This window comes from Grus americana, chromosome 3 (assembly GCF_028858705.1).
Source record: "Grus americana isolate bGruAme1 chromosome 3, bGruAme1.mat, whole genome shotgun sequence".
Taxonomy (NCBI): domain Eukaryota; kingdom Metazoa; phylum Chordata; class Aves; order Gruiformes; family Gruidae; genus Grus; species Grus americana.
The window spans coordinates 58,967,674-58,989,852 of NC_072854.1; the positions used below are offsets into that span (position 1 = coordinate 58,967,674).

The following is a 22,179-nucleotide window of genomic DNA, read 5'->3' on the forward strand; positions in this document are numbered from 1 at the left end:
TGAAGAACTGATGAAAAGTCCAACTGAAGATAATGTCAAAGTCCAGAAACAAAATAACTAAAATAATAGTTACGAAGGACAGGCTGGGAGAGCCAATTTAACAAGTTAAGATGGGCTTGTAAAAGTTTCAGGTCAGAAAGGAAACACTGCTTTTCAATTTAATTTCCAAATATTACCCTGTTCCAACTTACAGTGTATTAGAGGAGTGCATAAAATTAGTCTTTAAATTAATCTCTTTCTTTATAAAAACAGAGAACAAAATGTTTACTGGTTTGCAGTTCAGCAGTGATGGCCCCAAGCTTGGCCTCTTTTTAGTCACTGAAATGTATGGAACTGTTTTCAAGAAACCCACATAATCTGGAAGCAAAAGTAACAAAATAATGTCACTGAAATTGCCTTTATTCAAAAACACTGCAAAGGTTGTTTATTTTCTTGAAGAAGTCAGACCTGGATGGCGGCATTTTAATTGCTGAATTTTCTTAGCTCTTATCATCGGTATCAGATGATGTATCTAGTTCCAAACCACAGATCAGTATTGCTGGAAAACTGGGAAGATGCTGTGCTGCAGATGAAGCCATGAAACACATCCAGTTCACAAAATGAACTAATGTATGCTTAAACCCCACAATAGTTAAAAAGTGAAAAACATAAAATTCTTGAAATATTATTTGAAAATAAACAAACTGCTTGTAGAAAATGGATAAAAAACTCCTGCAGCTTTTGAACAGGCAAAACATGAAAATCTGTCTATAAGGCACAGAACTGCCTTTTTTATAAAGCTGCATGTGCATGGCAATACTAAAAATCCCAACTTTTCAAGAAATCATTTACAACATATTTGCATGATTCTTTTAGCTATTTAAATGATATTTCATAATAGCATTATATCAGAACATTATGGATTCTGTCAGACAGAAAAGGAAAACAGTCGTTCAAAATCAGAAATATAATGTGAGTTTGCAGTTTTCTATGATTCACTGTAATGTAATCATTAATCCATGTGTTAATACAAATTAAATCATTTAAACAGTTGTGATTTTTATGAAATTTAGTAATTTAGTTAATTTATAAAATAATTTTGTCCATTGCAATGCATAATGTACAGCAATATATTTTTTCTTGTTCTACAGTATTCCTGTATTAAAATTATACTATTCAAAAATTATGTTTACAAAAGTATTTACTGACAGAGAGATTAAAGTATATATTCAAGGAGAAATTTTAGCTATTGAAGTTCATGTTTGTTCAGTAAATGAAAACCTATAATTTAACATTTTTACATTGGACCTCTGTTGTCAATTGCTTGCAGTAACTAAGGTCATAAATTTTTGAAAACATAATAAAAAAGGAAATCTAGTAAATAAGTAGATTTGAGACAGCACTTTAAACGATTATTTTCTGTGGCTAAAAACAAAGAATAGTCCACTTGCAATACCAAACTATCAGAACCAACAAAAGTGTAATAGTATTAGCCTTAATAGTAGATTTTATTATTCGGTCATTGTCTATATAGTAAGCAGATGACTATAGTTACTAGTCTTGAGTAACTGTCCTTTTATGCATATTACTGCATAGTTTCAAATTTATGTGATGAATTTTAATAGTTTTAGACCTATAGTGGAAGTACTTTTGCAACTCCTACAGTTTGTAAAATGCTTGCCCATACCAGTTTCCCACAGACAGTTTGAGACTGCAAGGCCCAATTCTCAGCTCAAGTAAGGTCCAGTGGAGCTACTGATTTAACCCAGCTGTAGATTTGAATCTGTTGACGTGCTGAATTATTGTTGATCCCAATGCAAGTTTCTATGTGTATATTATGAGCATTACAGTATACGACCCTGTGTAGCTCCTGAGTCATAGCCCTTTAGTTAACTGAAAAAACAAATGTTTACTTCTAGCAGTGCTGCTGAGCCATTAACTGTCATTATTATTAAACTGCAGAAAAAAAAACCCTTATGTTTTTGTGTGCTTATCCATTCACAGAAAAAAAATGTTAAGACCCCAATTTTAAGATCTGCATTGCTGTTGACGATTAATGGCAAGTGACAGTCAAAGCTGAAAGAACAAAGCATGATTTTCAAATTTCTGACAGAGTATGAAGAACTGGCAAATCTTAAATTCTCTCCTGCTGTCAGATATCATACTTCTATTTGGACTACATTTTGTGCATATCGCAAAATTAACTAAAATACCAAATCATACAGATTTAAGAACATACTTCAGTAAAACGCATTCATATCTGGGTGCTGATAATTTTGAATATATTAAAATAAAGACAATATATTTATCTTATTGATTTAGCATTTAAATTTGCAAACATCCCATAGGCCAAAGAAAACAAAAAGCTAATAAATATGCTCAAAAACTCCATACCTCAGTATGAAATCCTGACCCCTTCTCCAACTAAGTACACACAGTCCAAATACACTGAGAATGCCAAGCTACAGGGGCCCCTCTGTGGGGAAACCTGTATTTCAGTCAGCAGCATCCGTCAGCCAAAACAGAACTGTAGGGACAGATGCTAGAGAAAGGATGACACTTCAAAGTGGTGGCCAATGTCGTAACGAGTGTGTGTTTCTGCATACAATTAAATCAATGCCATACTTTTACTAATGCAGTATTTTATCTGGATTTATGTGCAGAACACAACTGTCACTCTAGGCTCATTTGTGTAGGTTTATTGTGTTAATTAGGCTCGTAGTCCTGCAGTCCACCTAGGCCATTGGGTGTCACATCTCCCAGCAGGGTCACACAAGGCAATGAAGGAGAGAACAAGCATGTTGTACAACCCCCTTGAATTCTGCAGCAAATAAATTCTATCACACTTGGGAGACGACTGCCAACTTAAAATCCACTGGTGTCGGCCTGAGGCTTGTTTAGGCAGCGTCACACCAGCGCCTCTGACCGGTGCCACGTTCCCTCTGGTTTGGGACACCTCAGCACGTGGCCGTGGCCAGGTAGAGGCGGTCAGGGAACTGCCACGTCCATTTCCTTTCTTGTTGATTAAAAAAGGCCTGGGTGGAGGTTTGGGTAACTTGTTAAAGCCAGAGCTAAAACAGAGTTTCCGTTAGCTCCCGAGAGAAGCAGTTTGACATACAGGTGCTTGCGAGGGGAACGACAGTCGCAGTGTCCGTCTGGGGCCCCGTTATAAATCTAGCATCAGCTCGGGGAGCAATGCTCGCCCCACGTACGGTACGCAACCTCCGCGACGGGACTGTCACTTCTCAGCCGGCAATAGCTGCAGTTGGGACTGACAGCCTCCGCCTGCCGGCGGCGGCCAGCGGCGAGGGCCAGGCCCAGCCCCAGCCCCAGCGCGCCCGAGGGGCTCGGAGAGCCGCGGGCAGGGACCGCGGCTGGCGGTGCCCGGTTAAGGGCACGGAAGCGCAGATCCGCAAGCGCAGGTGGGATGGCGCCTCTTTTCCCTCTCAGCTTTCTCCGCGGCGGCTCGGCCGCTCAGGGCAGAGGCGCCGTGCGGCTCTCCCTGAATTACTACGATTTCATGCGGTTTCCAGAGAAACGCTTTAGCGCCACTGCCATTCTGGCGGGAGGGGCCGCGCCGGCGGGAGCGGGGAGGGACGCGGAGGGCGCCCGGCCGTTGGGAAGTGCGTCACGGCCGGCGCGCGCCTGCGCCAGGGCGGCGGATTCGAACGTCGGAGGGCGGTTGAGCGGGAGCCGTTGGGCCCGTTCTCGGCGGCAGCGGCTTCAGCGGGAGGAGGAGGAGGAGGAGGAGGAGGAAGAGGATGAAGCGCACTGCGCCCCGCGGCACTTTGCGGAAAATAATAAAGAAGCACAAGCCTCAGTTACGCCTGGCGGCTAACACCGACCTGCTGGTGAGGAAGGAGAGGGGCGGGCGCCGAGTGCGTGGCCTGGAGTTGGGTGCGGGCCGCTCCGCCCATCAGCGCTGGCCCCGGCAGCCTCCAGCCTGCCTTCTCTGGGCACCGGCGGGGTCAGGGCCTGCTCCAGGCAGCCGGCTGCCGTCCCCAGCAGCTCGGGCAGCACGGTGAGCTCAAGGGCCGAATCGTCCAGCTCCATGAGTACTCCCCCGTGGAGCCTGGGCTCGTAGCGCAGGGCCGGGAGCAGTTGTGCTTTTGGCCATGGCAGGCAGCTGCAGCTATTCTGGTTACCTAGGGGCAGGTGTCCCTAAATGGGGACACTTTGTCTTTAAATGTTTTATCGCTTGAAAGACACGGACCGATGGATTGTGTGCACAGGAGCACTTCGGAGTTGCTGGGTGTAATGAGATGTCAAGTTACTACTAATGGTGTTTCTGCAGTGACCTACAGGCAGAGGGGAGGCAAAGTTTGTGGGGAGGTAAACGATTGGTTAGTCTAATAAAATACTAACAAGTAGTAATTGCAGCTTTCTGCTTTACTGGTGGCTACTGTATTGTAGATTTTGGACAGTGAGTTTGGGGATTCAGGGGCAGGCTGATGCATTGTGTCACTACATGTACACACTGCCGTTCAGAGTTTGATGTAGATGGACTAAGAAATAGGAATTTGGATTATGTGGTGTAACATGCAGATGTTTGTTGTTTACGTAGAGCAGTTTTGGTATACAGACACCAATCAGCTGAATTGTGATTAACCAGTTGTTAAGCTGTTAAGGCATCTTGAACAATCATATTTTTGTAGAAGGCCATCTAAGTAATCTCTGTCCAAAACTAAGGATTGATAAGTCTTGTTAGTAATCTAATGAGGAGAGTAAGGTGTTGGGATCCTGCCATAAAGCTATAGGGATAACAGACCCATATTGAACAAGTTTCAGAAAACTGAGGCCAACAAAGCTGGATTCCTTATGACCTGCATTAAGGGATTTGTGGTACAGGAAGGGTTTGTCTCACCAAGAAATTACTCTACTACAGCAAGGAAACCTGACCTCAAGAGAGCTTGTGGTAGCTGCCATACTGAAAAAACAAATAAATCTGTGCATTAAAAAAAAATTCTTTGAAGTGACATAATAGGCTTAGCTTCCTTGACTGTCATGCCCCCTTGTTTTCAAATGTGTGTGTGATTCTCAGAGCATTAATGTATACTGTATACTAGCATGGTCCCTGACTTGAATTGTAAGTCTGTGTTTCATGTGTATAAAAGTTGTGTTTTGCAGCATCTTGAAGGTTGGTGTCTGGATACATGAAGCTAAATATAAATATGCAAAATTAAAGAAATATATAATGAGATTAATATCAAGGAATGTAGTAGTTGCATGAGAGGATTTACATTTGAATGTAAGCAATATGTATTTTTTCTAATTGGTCTAATAAAAATATGATCTCTTCCTACTGCTTTTGCTATCCTTGGAATATTTGATGGACTGGCCCCTTGCTACTCATCATCAGACCCATTCAAAGCTTACTCTGGAATGCAGTAGTCAACTAATCAAACTTATGCAAACACCAATAAAATGTTTTGTAGTTGTTAGTAACAGTTGGTCTGTGTTTCCATGGTCATGTTAATTTGGCAGTAGTGCAGCTGTCTGAAAAGGGGAAGTGGGACATCCCTCCAAATATTGGCCATTGGTTCTCATCTCCTCCTTGTCCTGGCACTAATATTCTGTAGGCTGCAAAGACAACCATTGAATTGAATTGACTGAAACTAATGAACAACAACAATCTGATCTAGCTTAAAATATGGCTATGCAAATACTCATTACAACACAAAGGATGAGATGAGAACGAATTTTAATAATGTGGTGGAAGCTTAGATTCTCTCTTCTGGTGATGTCAAATTAAATGGCCTTTAATGTAAGGAGGCTTGCCTTTTTTGTTTTATCTTTGAACAGGAATGACCAGGGGTGGTGATTGTCCATGATGGTCTTCATCTAGGCATGTGACTGACAGCTCTTTAGCTCTTTATTTCTATGAATAAATAATCAACGCATCTGGAGTTTTGCTTTATTTAAAAAAAAAAAAAGGGGGGGTAGGGGAGTTTAGTCCTGTAGTTAACCAAGTAAAAACTTTTGATAGTATGTTTTTTAGTGTCTCTTATTTCCTACAAACCTTGTAAGAGTGATTAGATTGCATACTTTAGAAATTTATATAGTAGCTGTCTTAACAAGACAAAACCATATACATTTTGAGAAGAGTGCTTGTGTCTTCTGCAGGGAAATATGAGAATTGGCTAGTTCAGTTTCTGGGCTAGCTTCCTGAATGATCCGGGCTTTATGTTTGAATCTACTGTGGTACTTGGCCAGTCCAGTGAGAAGGTCTGCCTACCTGGCTTATGACATAATCAGATTGTTTTCCTTCTCCTGACTTCCAGTGATTATTTTTCCTTGATAAACCAATGTTGTCTTATGTGTTTGTTAACTAATAATTTTTGAAGATGTAAGAATTCAGACAATTTTGTTAAATACCTGAATGGAGTTTCTTCTTCACTTTTCAGATTCTTTCAGTCAAGTCTCTTTTTGAAATCTGAAGCTTTCTCAGAACCTATTTCCTAAGTGCTAACATCTTTCTCTATGTATAGTGTAGCTAACAAATTTCATCAAACTTTCTCAAGAAGCTGCTTTTTGAAGGAGTGTGATAATGTCTGTAGGTGAAGAGATAGGAATAGTGTTTAAGGTTTTTCCAATGCTTTTAGTACTCAATTATTTACCTTTTTGAAAATAAGTGGTAAAGATTTTGGTACCAAAGTTCAGATATTCCCCCCTCAATGGTCTGAGAAGAAAAAGCTGCAAACTGTTCTAGTTTGAAATTACAGAAGAAAAGCAGAAACTCAGCTGCTTGTTTTATGCTAGAAGAGCAAGTTTGTATTTACATTGCAGAAGAAGCTTAAAGTACTGCATTGAATGACCCCTTTTTCTTAGTTATCAGCATAGAATGACGAATAAGGCTATTGAAGGCAAATTATCAGTCTAAAGAATTGTTCTGAAGTTATGGCAGCAAAACAAAATTATGGAGCTTCTCCCCAGTATTCATTAGTTCTGCTGAACAGGTGTGTGGAAGTTGCAAGCAGTGTTGTGAGTTTTTACATACATTCTTAAAAATTTACAACCTCTCTTTTATAGGAAATAAGCATTCTGTTGTGTAAGGTGGTTTTCACGAGTAGTTCAAAACTGTTTTTAAATTTTATGTGGAGGGACAATAATCTAATACGTAGTAAAGCAGTATCGTTAAACAAATGTGGTACCACTTAGGTACTTGTCAGTAACTGTCCCATTCATGATATTCAGTCATTCTGCCTTTCGTTACCCTTTCTCTGTTGCCTTGAATAATCTGGAATATTTATTAACATGTGTGCTCTATTGTGCAATGTTCTGATTTTAGTTATGTGACTATGTTTAAATCTATAGGGTTCAGGGGAAGCTTCTCCACATGTAGCAATTCACTTTGAAAATAGGAAAATAAAGGTACAGTGATTCTGAGACAAGATGCAGTTTTTAAAGGCAGTTTTAAAATTAACACTTTTACCTTTAGGTATCCCAGCAGGAGGACTTGTAAACGTGGAAGCTTTTGTTCCACCTCCCTCTTCTCCTCCAGGCTGTTTCCAGAAATCTAACATCCATGTTGATAAGCCTAATAATGAGAGTTCTAAAGTTAAACACTATTTTAGTGCCACTGCTTGATTCTGTCGGAGATTATTTCTGTGTGAATAACTAAAGACTAGTTTAAAAATGGCTTTGATATTTTGCTAAATAAATCTGCAAGAACATCTGCTTTTTGTGTAGCAGATGCTTCCAAATGATTATGTAAATTTATCTGTTGCACACTGGCTTCATTTAGTTCAGGAGATTAAAAAAAAACCCTAAATTTCTTGTCATGTGAACACTGAAATGCATGTCCTCTAACAGATTCTTTGTGCTGCAAATCCACTGCCAAAGTATTTCTAGGCTTTGCAGATCAGGTATGGCAGAATAAGTATATCACCTAATTCATATAAATAAAATTTTCATATATTTCAGTAATATTTTTCTGAGCTCTTGATTTAAGAAGTATTTTTGTACACTTTACATAGCAAAGTTAATATTGTTTGAAAGTTTAATTTACAAAAGGTACAATTACCAATTTTCAGGTTGGACTATTAAAATAGTTCACATAATGTCTGTATAATGCCAGAGGTTTGTATTATAGGTCCCTTATTACACAGGGGTCCTTTTGGCTGGTAGTGTTTAGCCCAAGTTGGAGCAGTTCCTTGTCTGCTGAAATTTTTGCTGCTTCTGTACTAGCAGAGCAGCGTTCTGTATTGAACGGAATACTGCCCTATCGATTCTTTTCATTTAAAAAGGTTAAGTCAGTGATGAGCTGGGAAAAAATGGATGGAACCTCCTGACATTGGAGAGTTTCTTGTTCTGGAGAAATTAATGTCAATGCTCCTTTTCACTGGAAAGGGGCAGAAGTCCTTGAACTTGTCTGTGGTCCATTTGGTGATAAGGCAGGGATGAATTTGCTGTTCTTTAAAAGTCTGGCCATTGTAGTCACTGAAAGCTAACTATATTTACTAGCAAGCAAAAAGACTCCTCCTTATTCTCTGATATTTATGTTTACATTTTATTATTAAAAACTGCTAATAAAAATCATAAAAAACTGCTAATAAAAATCAGATTTGATTTCTCTTATATCAGTTGTTTGTATGATCGTTTCTAGAGCACCTTTACGATTTAAGTATACTAAATTAAAACTATATTTACAAGAGTCTTGCAGTAAGGAATTTCTTGGGAATTTATTAAGACTTGAACTGAGTGGTACTTTGTTTTCCTGAGAACACCTTTCAGGAATTTGGAAGCAGCCTAATATGTGAATCCTGTGTCTCAAACAATGAAGCTTTAAAAAAAACAAACTCTGTTTAAACAGTTTGAGTCCTCCTTGATTTTTTTTTTTTCCTTCTTTAAAGGTGCATTTGAACTTCTTACTGTTTCTCCATCGGCTAGCAGAAGCAGCCAGGACAAATGCTTTTGAGAACAAAAGTAAAATAATTAAACCTGAGCACACTATAGCTGCAGCAAAGGTAATAAAGCATTTTAAATATTTTTCTTTTTTGTTTAATGTAAAATGTATTATGACAGCATATACAAAATTTTTCTGTTATTGTTGATATGTTTTTATTTATAATCCAAAACGTGCAGAAATGTAATGTTCTTTATCATTAGCATAATTCACTGTTACCAAGACATCAAATTAACTGTCCTTGCCCTATTAAATATAGCCCTATTTTTCTTGATTATTCCATGTTTAAATTCATAGTTTCAATATATGGGTAAGTCTACACAGTAGTGTACCAGCAACCATCCATGGGCTGAAAGCTCTGGGAACAGGAGCAAATTCCAAAGTTGGAGGATCTTTATTTCAGATGATACTATATCAAGGAAACATGCTGTCTTAACTTCAGTAATACAAATGAAGCTTTATGGAACAAGTGAGAAATAGTTCAAAGAGGTTCAGATATCTTACACCTTCAGTCTTTATCCGCTTAGTCTGAAAATGTTTGCAGTGGATTCTTACACCATTGTGTGGAAACTACTTGAACAAACAGATACTGGGTGTGATGTTGTGTTCAGCAAGGGAAGAACTAAGGGAGGATTAAGCTGTGGATTGCTATCAGGGTAGTTCATCATAACCAAAATTGCTTATGAATGTCTGAAGGAGGAATCCTCTTCATTACAGAGCATGGTAAGTTTTGTGTACATGCAAAAGAAGGGAAAGAGGAAGGTGTTATACAGCTTTCTCTCTCTAGAAAGAATTAAGAGAACTGCCATAGTATGACTGAAATCCTTTTGTATTCTGTATGTAGCTCATCTCACTCGCTAGGATATGTCTGCTTTACCTAGGTTTCATGAAGGAACTCAGTCTCTTTAATTTGTTGAGTTATCTGCTCAACCACCTATTACTGCTGGGCAACTTGGAAGAACACAACTCAGTACTATCTGATATTTGGGTCCTGTGGCTTCTGTTTATCTTCAGTTTTGTTTTTTTTTTCCTCTGGTGAAATGTTTAGTTTGATACTTTCTATTGCTATAGTAACAGAAATACATACAGGATGTGTAGGGTAGCCAAGTGAATGTTACAGTTGGAATCTTACACATTTGTAATTTCTTTTTAACTGCAATCTTAACGTTATTTGAACATTTTTGTGCTCCATTTATTTTTTTTTAAGATGAGAAGAAAGGAAAAACTGCCTGTGTTTTAATAATGTTAACACTTAAATGGTCCCACTTGGGCTTTGAAGTTCATTTTTCAACTTAAACTCCAAACCAAAAAATGTCCTTCCAAGGGTCTGGGCACTCTTGATATAGAAAGAAATAAGGCATTACAAACAAAAATTGAGCATAGTAGCTGTATAATTGCAAATTATTTTTTTTTCTTTTTGTCTAGGTCTAATGGGGTAAGAGTTTCAAGAAATCTGAGGGCTTGAGAGTGCTATTGCCATTTCTCAGCATTCATTTTTTAAATAAGCCTTTAATTTTACAGAATTCTTGGTTATTAATGTTCCTATTTTAAAAAAAAATACTTTCTGGTATGGCAGTTTTCTGTATGCTTTTGCTTTATTTCTAACCTTTTCATTAGACTTTTACCCTTGGTGACTATTCTTGGAAACAGATTGTTTGGCTAGGTGAACCTTTGGTCTGAGTAGCATAGCATTTTGGATCTCTTACTGCTGCCTGGATTGTAGTGATAAAAGCAGTGATAAATATACTTTTTTCTTTTTGCAGGTTATTTTAAAGAAAAGCAGAGGCTAGAAAACAGACCACTGGAATTTCAAAGCATGTTTTTCTGTGTGTTCTTACTAACGTGAGATCCTGTGAGCCAGCTTTTGCACTTGTGGAAGTATTTAGTTTTATTGATGTCTATCTCCTGATTCTGAGTATCTTGCCGTTTCTTTAAAAATACATTGTAAGATTCTTAAATTATTTTTTTCATACCCTTCATGCATAACTTTAAAATGTGTGTCACTTGTCATTTAAGACTTAGATGTACCTTATTTCTTCCATAATAATGGAGGAATGCCTATACCATAGTCACTCTTGATGTATGATGTGTCATTTATTATTAGGAGTATGAAACTTTTAAAGGAGAACAGTAATAACAATGCAGGTTTCACTAAATCCATTATAGATTATACAGTTCAAAGCAGATTTACTAGCTAAACAAAATCTTGGCTTTCAAAACAATCGCTGTAGAAACTAGTGTATTAAATTTCTTGGCTTCAATTTATTTATAAATGTCTTAATATTTTTTAAATTACTTTGAAAAGTAGGCTAAAACTTGTGTGTTCTGGGGAAAGAATACATATTTTGTATTTCTAAATCATGCTCTGAACTGTTAAGCTGGCCTATTGTTTGATATGGTATATGAGACAAGTCGGTGGTCTCTAATTCAGTTGGTGTGGACAGATGCACATTATGGAAAAGAAAAGATCTGGCACAGCTGATGTTTTTGAAGTTAGATCCTGTACAAATAGTGAAGATAAGTTGGCGTGAGTGCCAAGCTACCTCCTCCCACCTTTTGAGTGTCATTCTAGCTTGTCAGAAGTCTGGAAATGTACATTTTATGAAAATATCTATTTAATTTAAAATCATATTCCATTCCTAATCTGATATTTTTAAATGATTGCTGAATACTTTGCTTAATAAATCTTTTAATAAAGATATAGTTGAATCTCACAGTTTGAGCTGATAATACAGTTTTGTGGAATATGTGGTAACTGATCCTTCATATGCACCATGAGCTATTCTTAAAGAATTTTTAAAAACATTATGTATTCAGTACTCTAATTTTGTTTAACATGTTACTGAGTATATTCTAGGCACTCAGCAAAAAAGAATTGCAACTTATAAATATTTTTGTAGTCTAGGGAAACTGGAGCAATGCCAGAACTTCAAATTTCACATCATGTGTATGTGCTTTTTAAAATCCTTTACAACCTGTGAAAAGTCATCTTTTTACAGTATGCAGAAAGGAAGGATGACTCTTCTGCTGAACTTAACTCATAGGGCTTAGTTCAGTCTGCTTCTTGTAACGTTGACTAGATTCCTTATTCTGCATTTTCTTCACTTACTCCCTTGGAATCTACAAAGAAATCCACATTCTCAGCAATAAGAGAGATCTGACTAGGTATTTATATTTTTCTTTGTAATTACTGTCTGCGATATAACAATTTTATTGCAACACTAGATTGTTCTTTGTTAGTAATGTTTTCTCTTAATTTTTCCCTGAAATATTTTCTTATAGTCTTGTATAACCACATATCTCTTCTCATTGTACAGTTGTTTGAGTGCTTTACCTTCTTTTGGAACTTGTTTTGATATCTGCTTAAACTTTTTTTTTTTTGTTTGCCTAGGAGCAAGATCCACTTTGAGCTTAGTGGAACGTTCTCATTCTCATTTAGTAGGTGGATGATCACCTACCATTGGGGAGGGAGGGCAAGGAAAGGTTAAAACAAGCCATCAGTGTACTTTTACAATATTTTATACAATGTTCTTGGCCTGTATTCATGGTTAAAAAGGTGCCTTTTTTTTTTTTTTATATATATAGGAGAGGGACTTTTTTAATAAGCCCTAAGAAGTTTGAGTCAGAATGTGTCCTGTCACTAGATTGCCAGTACTTTGTGAATATTTCATAACGGCTAAAGCAGGCAGGTATTCAGAAGACCTGAATAGCTTGGCAAGTCTTCAGGTTTCTCTTAAACTTTAAATAAATGCTTACTTAAATTAACATGGTTGATGCAGTGTGTTTAAGCATTCAGAAATATGCAATGCTATTGTGTTTTGCTAGTATCTTCTTCTTGAATGTTCACCATAAGGTTAATCCTGTTTGACAGCTCTTCTGTACTCCTCCATGTATATACGTAGGGTCTCTTCTCTACCCAATACTCCTTACTGGGTTATTAAAGTCAAAACTCCTTACAGCAGTGTTGTCTAAATACCCATGAACACTTCCAATTAATAAACTTTCTAGAATATACTAATAATCTATTTTCTGATAGTGAATCTCTAATGACAAAACATCAAAGCACGTTGTTCTAGAAAATGTCTTTTTAAACTAGATCTGTGGTAGAAGGCCTAATAAAGTTGGGTTCTCTTGTTTTAATTCCTGCGATGATCCTCTGCTGTTAGTAGGAAAAAAGGATTACTGGGGGAAGAGTCATGCTGATGCATTAATAAGGTGCTCTTCTACTCAGCTGTTTTGATGAAACCTTGAGAAATTTAGTGTTCAGAAACCATTGAGGCTATTGACTCACTGTTGAATTTCCTCTGGTTTTAAAGGTAAGATTCAAGAGATTTTGGGAAGGAGAGGTGCTCAGACAATACAATTATGACTCTTCATTTCCTCAGGAAAGCAGGATAGACCCCCCAAAAAATTAAAGGCACACTAAGACATTATCCAGTTTTTCCATTCTCTTGTCTTTGCAGCTTTCCCATTGTTCATCTATTACACATCCTACCCTGCTCTTTCATTATGACCATCAATGAAAAAGGGAAAAGTCAATATGAAGAAACAGAAGAATTTGGCAAAAGTACTTGTAGTGGCCCTTGTCTTGGTTTTCAGCTTTCTGTGTAGCTAATGTTAATCCCTGGGCCAGTGAGTGGTATCACAAGTGATTAAAACACAAAAGAAGAAGAAAAATGTCTATTGATAAGCAGGTGACTATGAGGGAAGAGAGTGTTTTCCCTGATGGGGTGGTGGTGCTGCTATTTTTTTCATCTCATGTATAGCGTGACTGACAAAAGAGGATTTGCCAACTTCGAATAAGTCTTCTCGTGAAGTGTGTGCACTATTCTAGCTCTCATGGCCACATCATTTTGCTTGCAAGATAAGCATAGAGACAAGATAGTTGTGAAAACTTTAAAACTCAATTCATGCATACTTTTATTTTAATTTGTAGGGCACTTAAGTTTAATATTTTGTGAGTGGCCTAAATAATCTGATTATTAGGCTTAAAACTATTTTAAAAGTGTGAATCTTAAGAATGGTATATTAGCGAAGGTTACATTTGTGGAGAGATCTAGCTGTTTAACTCCTAATGGAGTCAACAGGACTATATGAACTTGTATACTTTTGTGGATCAGGGCTGAAATAATCACTGTTCTATTTGAATCTAAAATTATGTTGGATCATTAAGTCTGCTTTTTTGATCCAGAAAATCAACACAGGTGCTAGAGAGGACATTTATGCCTTAGACTTTTGTTGTGCTTGTATGTGGAGGAGTGCATGGTTGCTAAAAAAGAATCTTAAGTTGCTTAAAGCAAACATTAAATATTCTCTGGCTATAGTGATACAGTAAAGGAAAAAAAATCAGAAATATGTATGCTGTAACAGGAAAATTCTTTTTCTAGCCATAAGGTGGGGATAGAGCAAAAACTGTCTTTTTTTTCCCTGCAGTAACTTCCCATTAGAGAAAATACTGTGTTTATTCCTACTAAAAAGTTGACACCTCCAGATATTTTTTTGAAGACTACCAAGCCTGCACTGCTGATGTGTGTAGGGCAATTAATGTTTTAAAATAATTCCCATTTACATCAAAAAAGAGTGTTTTGGTGATCCAGGCTGAGAGGGTAAAAGTTAGATATGCGAGGCTTTGATGGATCTTGAAGATTTTTCTTTCTTTGAAGCTCAATGTTGCAGCATCAGATAGGTTTGAGGGTTTTTTTTTAGTTATAGGTCTATAGTTATTTGTACAACATAGCCTCGTTTTTAGAAACTGGTATGTTCTATGGGCAGTTTTATGTGGGAGGTTTTTCTACAGGACGTTGCTCATATAGCAACCTTAACTATAAAACATACAGCTCGTGTTGGTGGAATTGCTTACTCAGCATTCCATTAGTCTTTTATCAGCTTCGAACGACTAATGATAGGGCATTGTAACTCCTAAATACATAGAGGTTTGAGGTGACCTATGATTGTAAGTATATATTTAGGAGGTGTGACTTATATTTCAAATAAAAGTGCTGATTACAGTAAAACAAAATTTCTTATTCCAGAGCTGTAAACTATATGTCAAATTTAAGTTCTTCAGACTGTTTCAAAGCGCTGTGTATAGTCGTTTTTCAGTTCACTATCCTATATATATGTTTCTACTATAGATTCCTTGATATGTTTTGATGGTACTGTACTTGTAGCTGTTGTGGTAGCCTACTTGGATATGATAGAAGAACATAATAGAACAAATTTCTTACATGTTTGAGTAGTTTTGGTTCTAGAGCGAGAAGATGCCAACAGCATTCTTGTTGTACTAAATACAGAATTGCTTTTTGAGGAAGTTGGTGAAGAATCTTCCCACCTGACAGCTCCTGGTTCTGCAGATGTAGTCAGTTGGAATTCATTCATTTACTGTTTGGTGAACAATGTTGGGGGTATGTCAGTTTCTTTGCAGTCCACATTCATCAATTTCACACGGGCTTTGCTACATAATACTCTCCTGTAGGCTGGGTTATTAATGTTATCCTGACCAAACTGCTGAAAGATCTTTTCGGGTCATGTGATACCTGTAAGATCAAGTTTCTTACTTTCCTGGGGGAATGATTTCAGTGTGTGGAGAACTTGGTAGAGCGTAGAAAAACGCCTAAACAGCCCTAAAATTACTTCTGGTTTACAAAAGAAATGTAGACACAGCCTTACTACTGGGTAATAATGTGATTGCAGCAGTTAAATAAAACCAAAAGCACTTCCTACAGGAGTGGCTGGCTCTTAACCTCCTAGCACTAGGTCAGGCTCTACAGAAACAGAGACTCCTATTTTGTTTCCTAAGTGTGTAGAAAGCGCAGAAAGATATATATTTTGGCACTTGAACAGATCCTGAATCAAAAATTATAAAGGGCAAACACTTCCAAATAAATGTAATAAAGATAGGGTTGGATTAGCTGGAGATACTAATCCCTTATCAGGTTTAAATTGGTCTAATTGTATTTGTGCTAACCAGTAAAATTGACAGCCTGGTGAATTTTTTTCATTTGTTTAACTTCAGCAGGTAAGTACACACACAGATTAGAACCAAAATCAGTTTTAATGAGATTTGCGCAAGTTTTATAAATAAACCAGACAAAGGAAAACATTTAAGTAACACGTAAGCCAGTTTTTAAAATTCTTCTGCATAGTCGAAATCTTAGTACGAGCAAGCCTCTAGTTCTAGCTGTTGGATGGTAATCACAGGGTAAAAGTTAAAGTTAACACACTGGTGGGTTACATTTAAACATGTTTAAATTTTTTATTCTTTAGTTTGTTTTCACGCTTCAGAGAAAACTGTACAATGCTGTTTCCGAAATTGCTTAGCTGTTTAAATATTACTGATTTCTGAAGGTTGGTTAGCAATTAAAAATGAATTAAAGACAGATCCTAATTTAAAGAAAAGAGGGGGGAGCAGTAAGGAAAAGGGAGAGGTAAGCATGCGGCATAGTAAATGATTGGCCAACCTTAACTGTGTTTCTGTAGTTTCACAATTTGTTTTTCACAAAGTTTCTATTGTGGGTTCCCGCGCTTTCCAAATTTAAAGGGTTGTGTTTGGGGTAAGGTAGTAGTTTTCTTATAGTCTAAGAAACAATGCTCTCCTAAAACTTTTTCCAGTGAAGTTAGTGCTGTGTCTGTTCAACCTTAACTTCAGCTTACCTAAGGTTTTCTGGGATATGGAATATCTTCCTAAATTGTCATCAGAGTTCCACATGGTAATTAATTTTGACGGTACTTTTCCTGTTGCCTATTCTGGAAGTTTTTTCCACAAATTCATGTGAGTAAACCTTGAAAAATCAGAAGTGGACAAAAGTTCATCTTGCTTGGTCTTAGAGTTTTACAGGAAACTTTTCCATGTTTACTAAAATTTTGCAAAATACGTCACAGTACAGGTAAATTAACTTACCTGCTTTTTGGTAATTCTTCTTGATTTTGTTTTCCTTATTGTTTCCCTTTCCTTGTCTGGATAAGACTGGAGAGCATAGTGAAGTTTTGTTTTAGGGCAGCAACAACATTTAAAAATCCACTACTGCCAAGAGAATGGATTAACTGTCAGTTTTCTTTGAAGGCATATTAGTATTCTTTATGTGAATTTGGGCAATAATGCATTTTTCATTTAAATGTTTAAATGACCAAAAGGTTGTTCACCTATAAATGTTTGTCATAGATTAATAAGTGTGTATTTATCTATAAGTAGCTGCAGAATTAAGAATGAGAATCTCTCTTCACCACTACTCATGGGCTTTTTTGGGTTGGTTTGCGGGGTTTTTTTGGGGGAGTGGGGTTTGTTTTTTAGTGGAAAGATGGGAAAACTACCAAAGATGGTTAACTTGATAAATAGGCACTGTAGTTAGTACAAGAATCCTTCAGCAGTCTGTTGGCTTTGAAATGTATACTGAGTTAAGAGAATTTAAGGAAAAAGCTTCAAAGGAGCCATCAACAGCTAGGTGAAGCTTTCTTTACATCTATTTGACTGAAGTTTATAAAATGGGAAGGAGAGAAAAAATAGTTGGCTCAGAACAGTTCCAAATAGGAAAAAAACACAGTCTAGCCCCATCACTGGTATTATTTCAGATTTATACAATGTCTTGTAGACAAATGATCTGAAATTAGTTTCACTCCACTGTCTCAGAAGATAGCTGTGCAGAAGAAAGCTTCAGTCTCCCAGTCAAGGCAGAATATGACACTTCCCCTGGTCTCACCTATTGTGGCTCTGTGGCATGTGCTCTCCTGCTAGCCACGGGTGTGTGAAGTAAGCATCTGCTTTGGGCAAATATCTAGCTCTTGCGAGAGACACTGCTATATCCATAACATCCTGGGGGAATTTCTGTGGACATCAGTACTGGAAGGGCCTTGGTGTCTCTCCACATGATTCTATAGCAGGTCTGCCTTGGAGAATTTTCTAGCTTTTCCTAACCTTTCCTGTAGGTTTTGCTGTGCTTTTATGGACATTAATATAGAATATTTTAATAAATTTGCTTTAGTTTATACTAAATTGTGAGTAAAATTCAAATATTAAATGTTCCCCAAAAACATTGGTCTTCAGGGAGAAACCAAACATAGCAGCCAGTATCCCTTACACAAGATTTCTGAAATATCATTGCTTACTTTACCCTGTTCACTTTAATATTTCTGTATATATGTAGCATAAACACAAACATTGAGATTGTGTAAGTAGGACTGAGGGTTTAATGAGACTTTTTGTTGACTGCCATTTTTGAAGTTAAGTCTCAACAAGGTATGGAATAACTTACTGGCTCAAGAAGGTGTTAATTGTACTGTAATTTTGTACCTACAAACACAAATTTTATTGTTAATGTTATTGTTCATGCTACCATGCTTTATGTTGAACTTACTTGCTAAACAGCTAGCTGGCAGTGCAGCTATAGCCAAGAGTTGGAAGAATAGGCAATATTAAAAACACAGGATGAGTGCAAGCACAGCAGTTTTACTTTGGCATATTATTTTCATGAACCTAGCATCTTTTGCAGGGTTTTCCTGGAAATAAAAAGAAAACACCTTTCCAAATCATCTTTACTTGGGTAGAATAGATGCTTAATTACACCGAACTTCTCCAAAACAAATGTTCATGTATTGACCTGAATTGTACCTTGGATATTTCTGCTAACATGGCTTTTTCCTACTTCTTGCTTGCCCACTTTCACTCACAAGGGAAGAGTATGGGATAAGCAGGATACGCCTTTCTTGTAAGGAAAACTCTTCTAATGGCTGTTTTTGTGAAGTTCCTGGTGAAGCAGGCCATGTATCTCTAAAATGATGTGTTAGAAATGTGGTGATTTACCAAGAAGGTATTATTTTGTCTCTCCTAATTGTGGTTTAAAACATTTGTTCTGATGGATAAAAGACCTTTTCTACATGTAGTGGATTTTATGTATACAACTTTAAAGAAATTTAGATTTTATTTTTTTTTATTTTACAGTTCAGATACTGTAGATATTTTCTAATGTATAAAACTCCAGATGGAGCTTAGACTACCTGGGGCTATGTCTTATTTTCTGAAGAACCCATCAATTTAAAATAGCAGGCTACTCTCCGGTTGAGAATGGAGAGGATTTTTGTTAGATTATTTTAAATTTGTGTTCAGGGTGCGTTGGGTTTGTTTAGTGTTGGGTTTGGGGTTTTTTTTGCTAACTACAGGGGCCAATAGATTTTTTTTTTTGCTAAATATTTGATATCATATTCCTTTATTCAAGCATGAAAATCCAATTATGACTCATCTCCCAGAGAAGTCTTCCAGTTTCCATAACTTTCCTAATATTCTTAATTTTGAAGACTAAGCAGAGTTTCTTCCCAGTATTTTCTGTTCCTCTTTTTCCAACCCCTAACTTCAATGCTAAAGAGAAGAGAGGGAGAGGAGAGGATGGTTGCAGTGTTGCAGAACATTTACACTGGAACCTAAACAATAATACCAACAGGTACCAGGCTTTAAATAGCGAAAAGCGTAGGTGACGCAAATGCTCTGTGTTCCTTATCAAACTTAGATGGTCCTTTGGGGAGAGAATTCACAAGATGAACCTTTGTTAGCAATGCTGTTGCTTTTGCTAAAAAATTGTGGAAATGTTTCGTGTCATGTCCTGACACCACCACCCCCGTCCCCCCCAAGCCCCCCAAACCCTTTTTTTTCTTATTAGCAAAAAAAAAGAAAGCATCAGATCTAATGTAAACATGAACAAAGACAATTTAATTTCTTCTTTAGTGTGTTAATTATTGATTGAAAAACTTTTTTTTCATTTTCTTTGTATTTTTTTCTCTGAGGAATACATGTTGAGAACTTCTAAAAATTAGAGGCTGAATGTTTAAAGATGTACCACAAATGGGACTTTAAAAATTGTACGCATATCAGTTTGTTAAAAAAACTAACATAAAGTTACTGCACAAACAAGCGAAGTACTCCTAATTGTAAAGAAACGCTTTTGAAATACCAACTTTTTTCAAGTTTTCTCTTGCAAATTCCATGTAAAATTATAGTGTTTGTTAAAAAGCTTGTGTATAATATTTTTAGAGCTTAGTAAGTTTAACTCTTGTCTGCATTCCTCTTGAAAAGAAATGTGGACCATGTTTGAGACATAATTTGTGTAACAAAATATCTTTATTTCTGAGTTAATTTAATTTTTACATGCCTCTGTTACAGAGGAAGTATACTTTTAATAAAAGTCATGTGTTTAGAGCAGTAATTTTTGCATTCAACATAAATTATTTTTATGTTGTTACTGTTTGATGTGAAGTCTACATTTTCTGTGAGTAAACTTCTTAGCAGTTACAGTATGGATCTCATCTTACTATATCAGTACCACTATGTTACCAATCACTATAGTGGAAATAAATCTTTAGAGGTTAATATCAAATTTTGAGCAAAACTATGACTTTTAATACAAGATGCACTCTCAATCCTTTTTTACCTAGGCTTCTTGTACTATCGCTGGAAATGGAGAGGAAAAACAAATTTTGATCTGTTCTTTTAATTTCCCATTTAAATAGGGTCTAGCCCCACATGAAACACTTTCCTGACCTTTAGCAATGTCAGAACATGAAACAGAGGAGGAGGATATCCTATGGTGTATAGTACATTAAGGGGATTACCTCATCAGCATGAAAGGTCCATAACTAATCTACACCAGAGACATGTGAACTGTTGGAGGAGGACATTCTTGAGGATATAAAGAAACACATAAAAACATTTTCTCTGAGAGTTGTTCAGCACGTAAGTGGAACAGTCGGCATGGGGATGTTTCTGAATTGCAGTGTCAAATTTGTTCTGTTTTCAGTGGAGTTTTTTAATTCCTATACATACCCACACCCCAAATTTCAAGGCTAAGATGGAGTTGATAAAAGACACAAGCAAGTTCTGCTTCTTATGGAAAATTAAACTGTGGGGGAAGTTGTTCCTAGTATTTTATTTACAGTAAGAAGCAAGGTTCTCCCTACCTTGTTAACTGCAGAGATCTAATAACTAAAACATTGTAGGAGGTAATTGATAAAGAGGGAAGCTTTTTTTTTGTTTCATACTTTCTAAACTGGTTTGAAACTGTACCTTTACACTAGTTTAACGTAGTCTTTCTCCAGTCTTGCTTGAGTTTCTATTAAGCCAGTAGTGAAACTAATTGTGAGTATTCAAGCTCCAGCACTAGGCAAATGAGATGGAATTCTACCCATCCATCATGCACGACACTATAACTGCTGCTGTGATAGACTTGCTGTAAATTAGAGCATTTGTGTTACCTTAATACATGGGGGTTTATGTATAATCTTTTTTTTCTAGCACAATGCTTGGGGATAGATTTGAAAAATTGACCTAACACTGTAAATACAGTTTTCCAGAAATAAAGAGCTTGTGTAAATGAGTCAACCCAAAGTTTTATTAGTCGTGTTAAATCTTGCAAACAACATGGGTTTTAAGTCTTTGGGTTTGAAAACCTTGTTGCAATTTTGTGTGTGAATGCTTGTTTGAAAGTATTCCTTATCATTAAGAGAAAAAAAGAATCCAACACGATCTATGGAGACTCGCCAAAAATTGTTTAAATTATCATTATTAGGTCACGGTAATCTATTATTCAAACATGTGCTAGAATTGTTGGCTCATATACATTACAATATATCCCTTAAGTAGAATAGTAAAATAACAGAGGAAGGCATCCTAAGGAACTAAAAAAATAATTTTGATCCTGTTTCCATACTTTTCAGTTTCAAGTGTCTTTTTTGGTTTCTCGGATAAAAAAATTAGATTTTGTTACCCTATAAGACTGTCTTGTGCTGATTGATCAAATTTTGTAGTAACTCTGAAATTCTTATCATTAACTGTTCTAATTATATTTCTTTTCAACAGCAAATGAATCTTATTTAAATGTTTTGTTGCAGCTTGCAATACTCTTAAAACATTTTTGAGCAGATAATTCACAAAATTTTCCTTCTTTGCCACGAATTGTTGATGAATAATTCAATTTCTTCAAGTGTATTCACCATTCAGAATTGTTTGTTGAATATTCTTAGTGAGTCTTGGTTTTTAGCTCACTGATCAGCCGTCTGTTTTCGCTGATTGCCATTTGAAAGGCAGCAGTCTGTAATCAGCCAGTTAGTTTGCATGTTATGTTTCTTTGTCCTGATTGAACATATGTAATAATTCTTAGCTGGAAGCCTGCAGAAGACAGATGTAAACATGCCTTTCAGTAAACACTTTGTGAAGTGTGCTTAAATTGCTTAAATCCATATTCCTGATGATAAACTTCATTTCATTAACTTGGGAAAAATCAAGCTGAAATATATATATATCTCTCTCTCTCTTT

General features: G+C 36.6%; 1 protein-coding gene across 1 annotated transcript; it reads left to right on the forward strand.

The window, feature by feature from the left end:
* Positions 1 to 3,628: 3,628 nt before the first annotated feature.
* On the forward strand, positions 3,629 to 11,598 carry CENPW (centromere protein W). The gene is made up of 3 exons (XM_054822356.1): positions 3,629 to 3,830; positions 8,832 to 8,945; positions 10,648 to 11,598. Exons 1-3 carry the CDS (start codon positions 3,741 to 3,743, stop codon positions 10,672 to 10,674), a joined length of 231 nt encoding a protein of 76 aa, XP_054678331.1. The 5' UTR covers positions 3,629 to 3,740; the 3' UTR covers positions 10,675 to 11,598.
* The last annotated feature ends 10,581 nt before the right edge of the window (positions 11,599 to 22,179 follow it).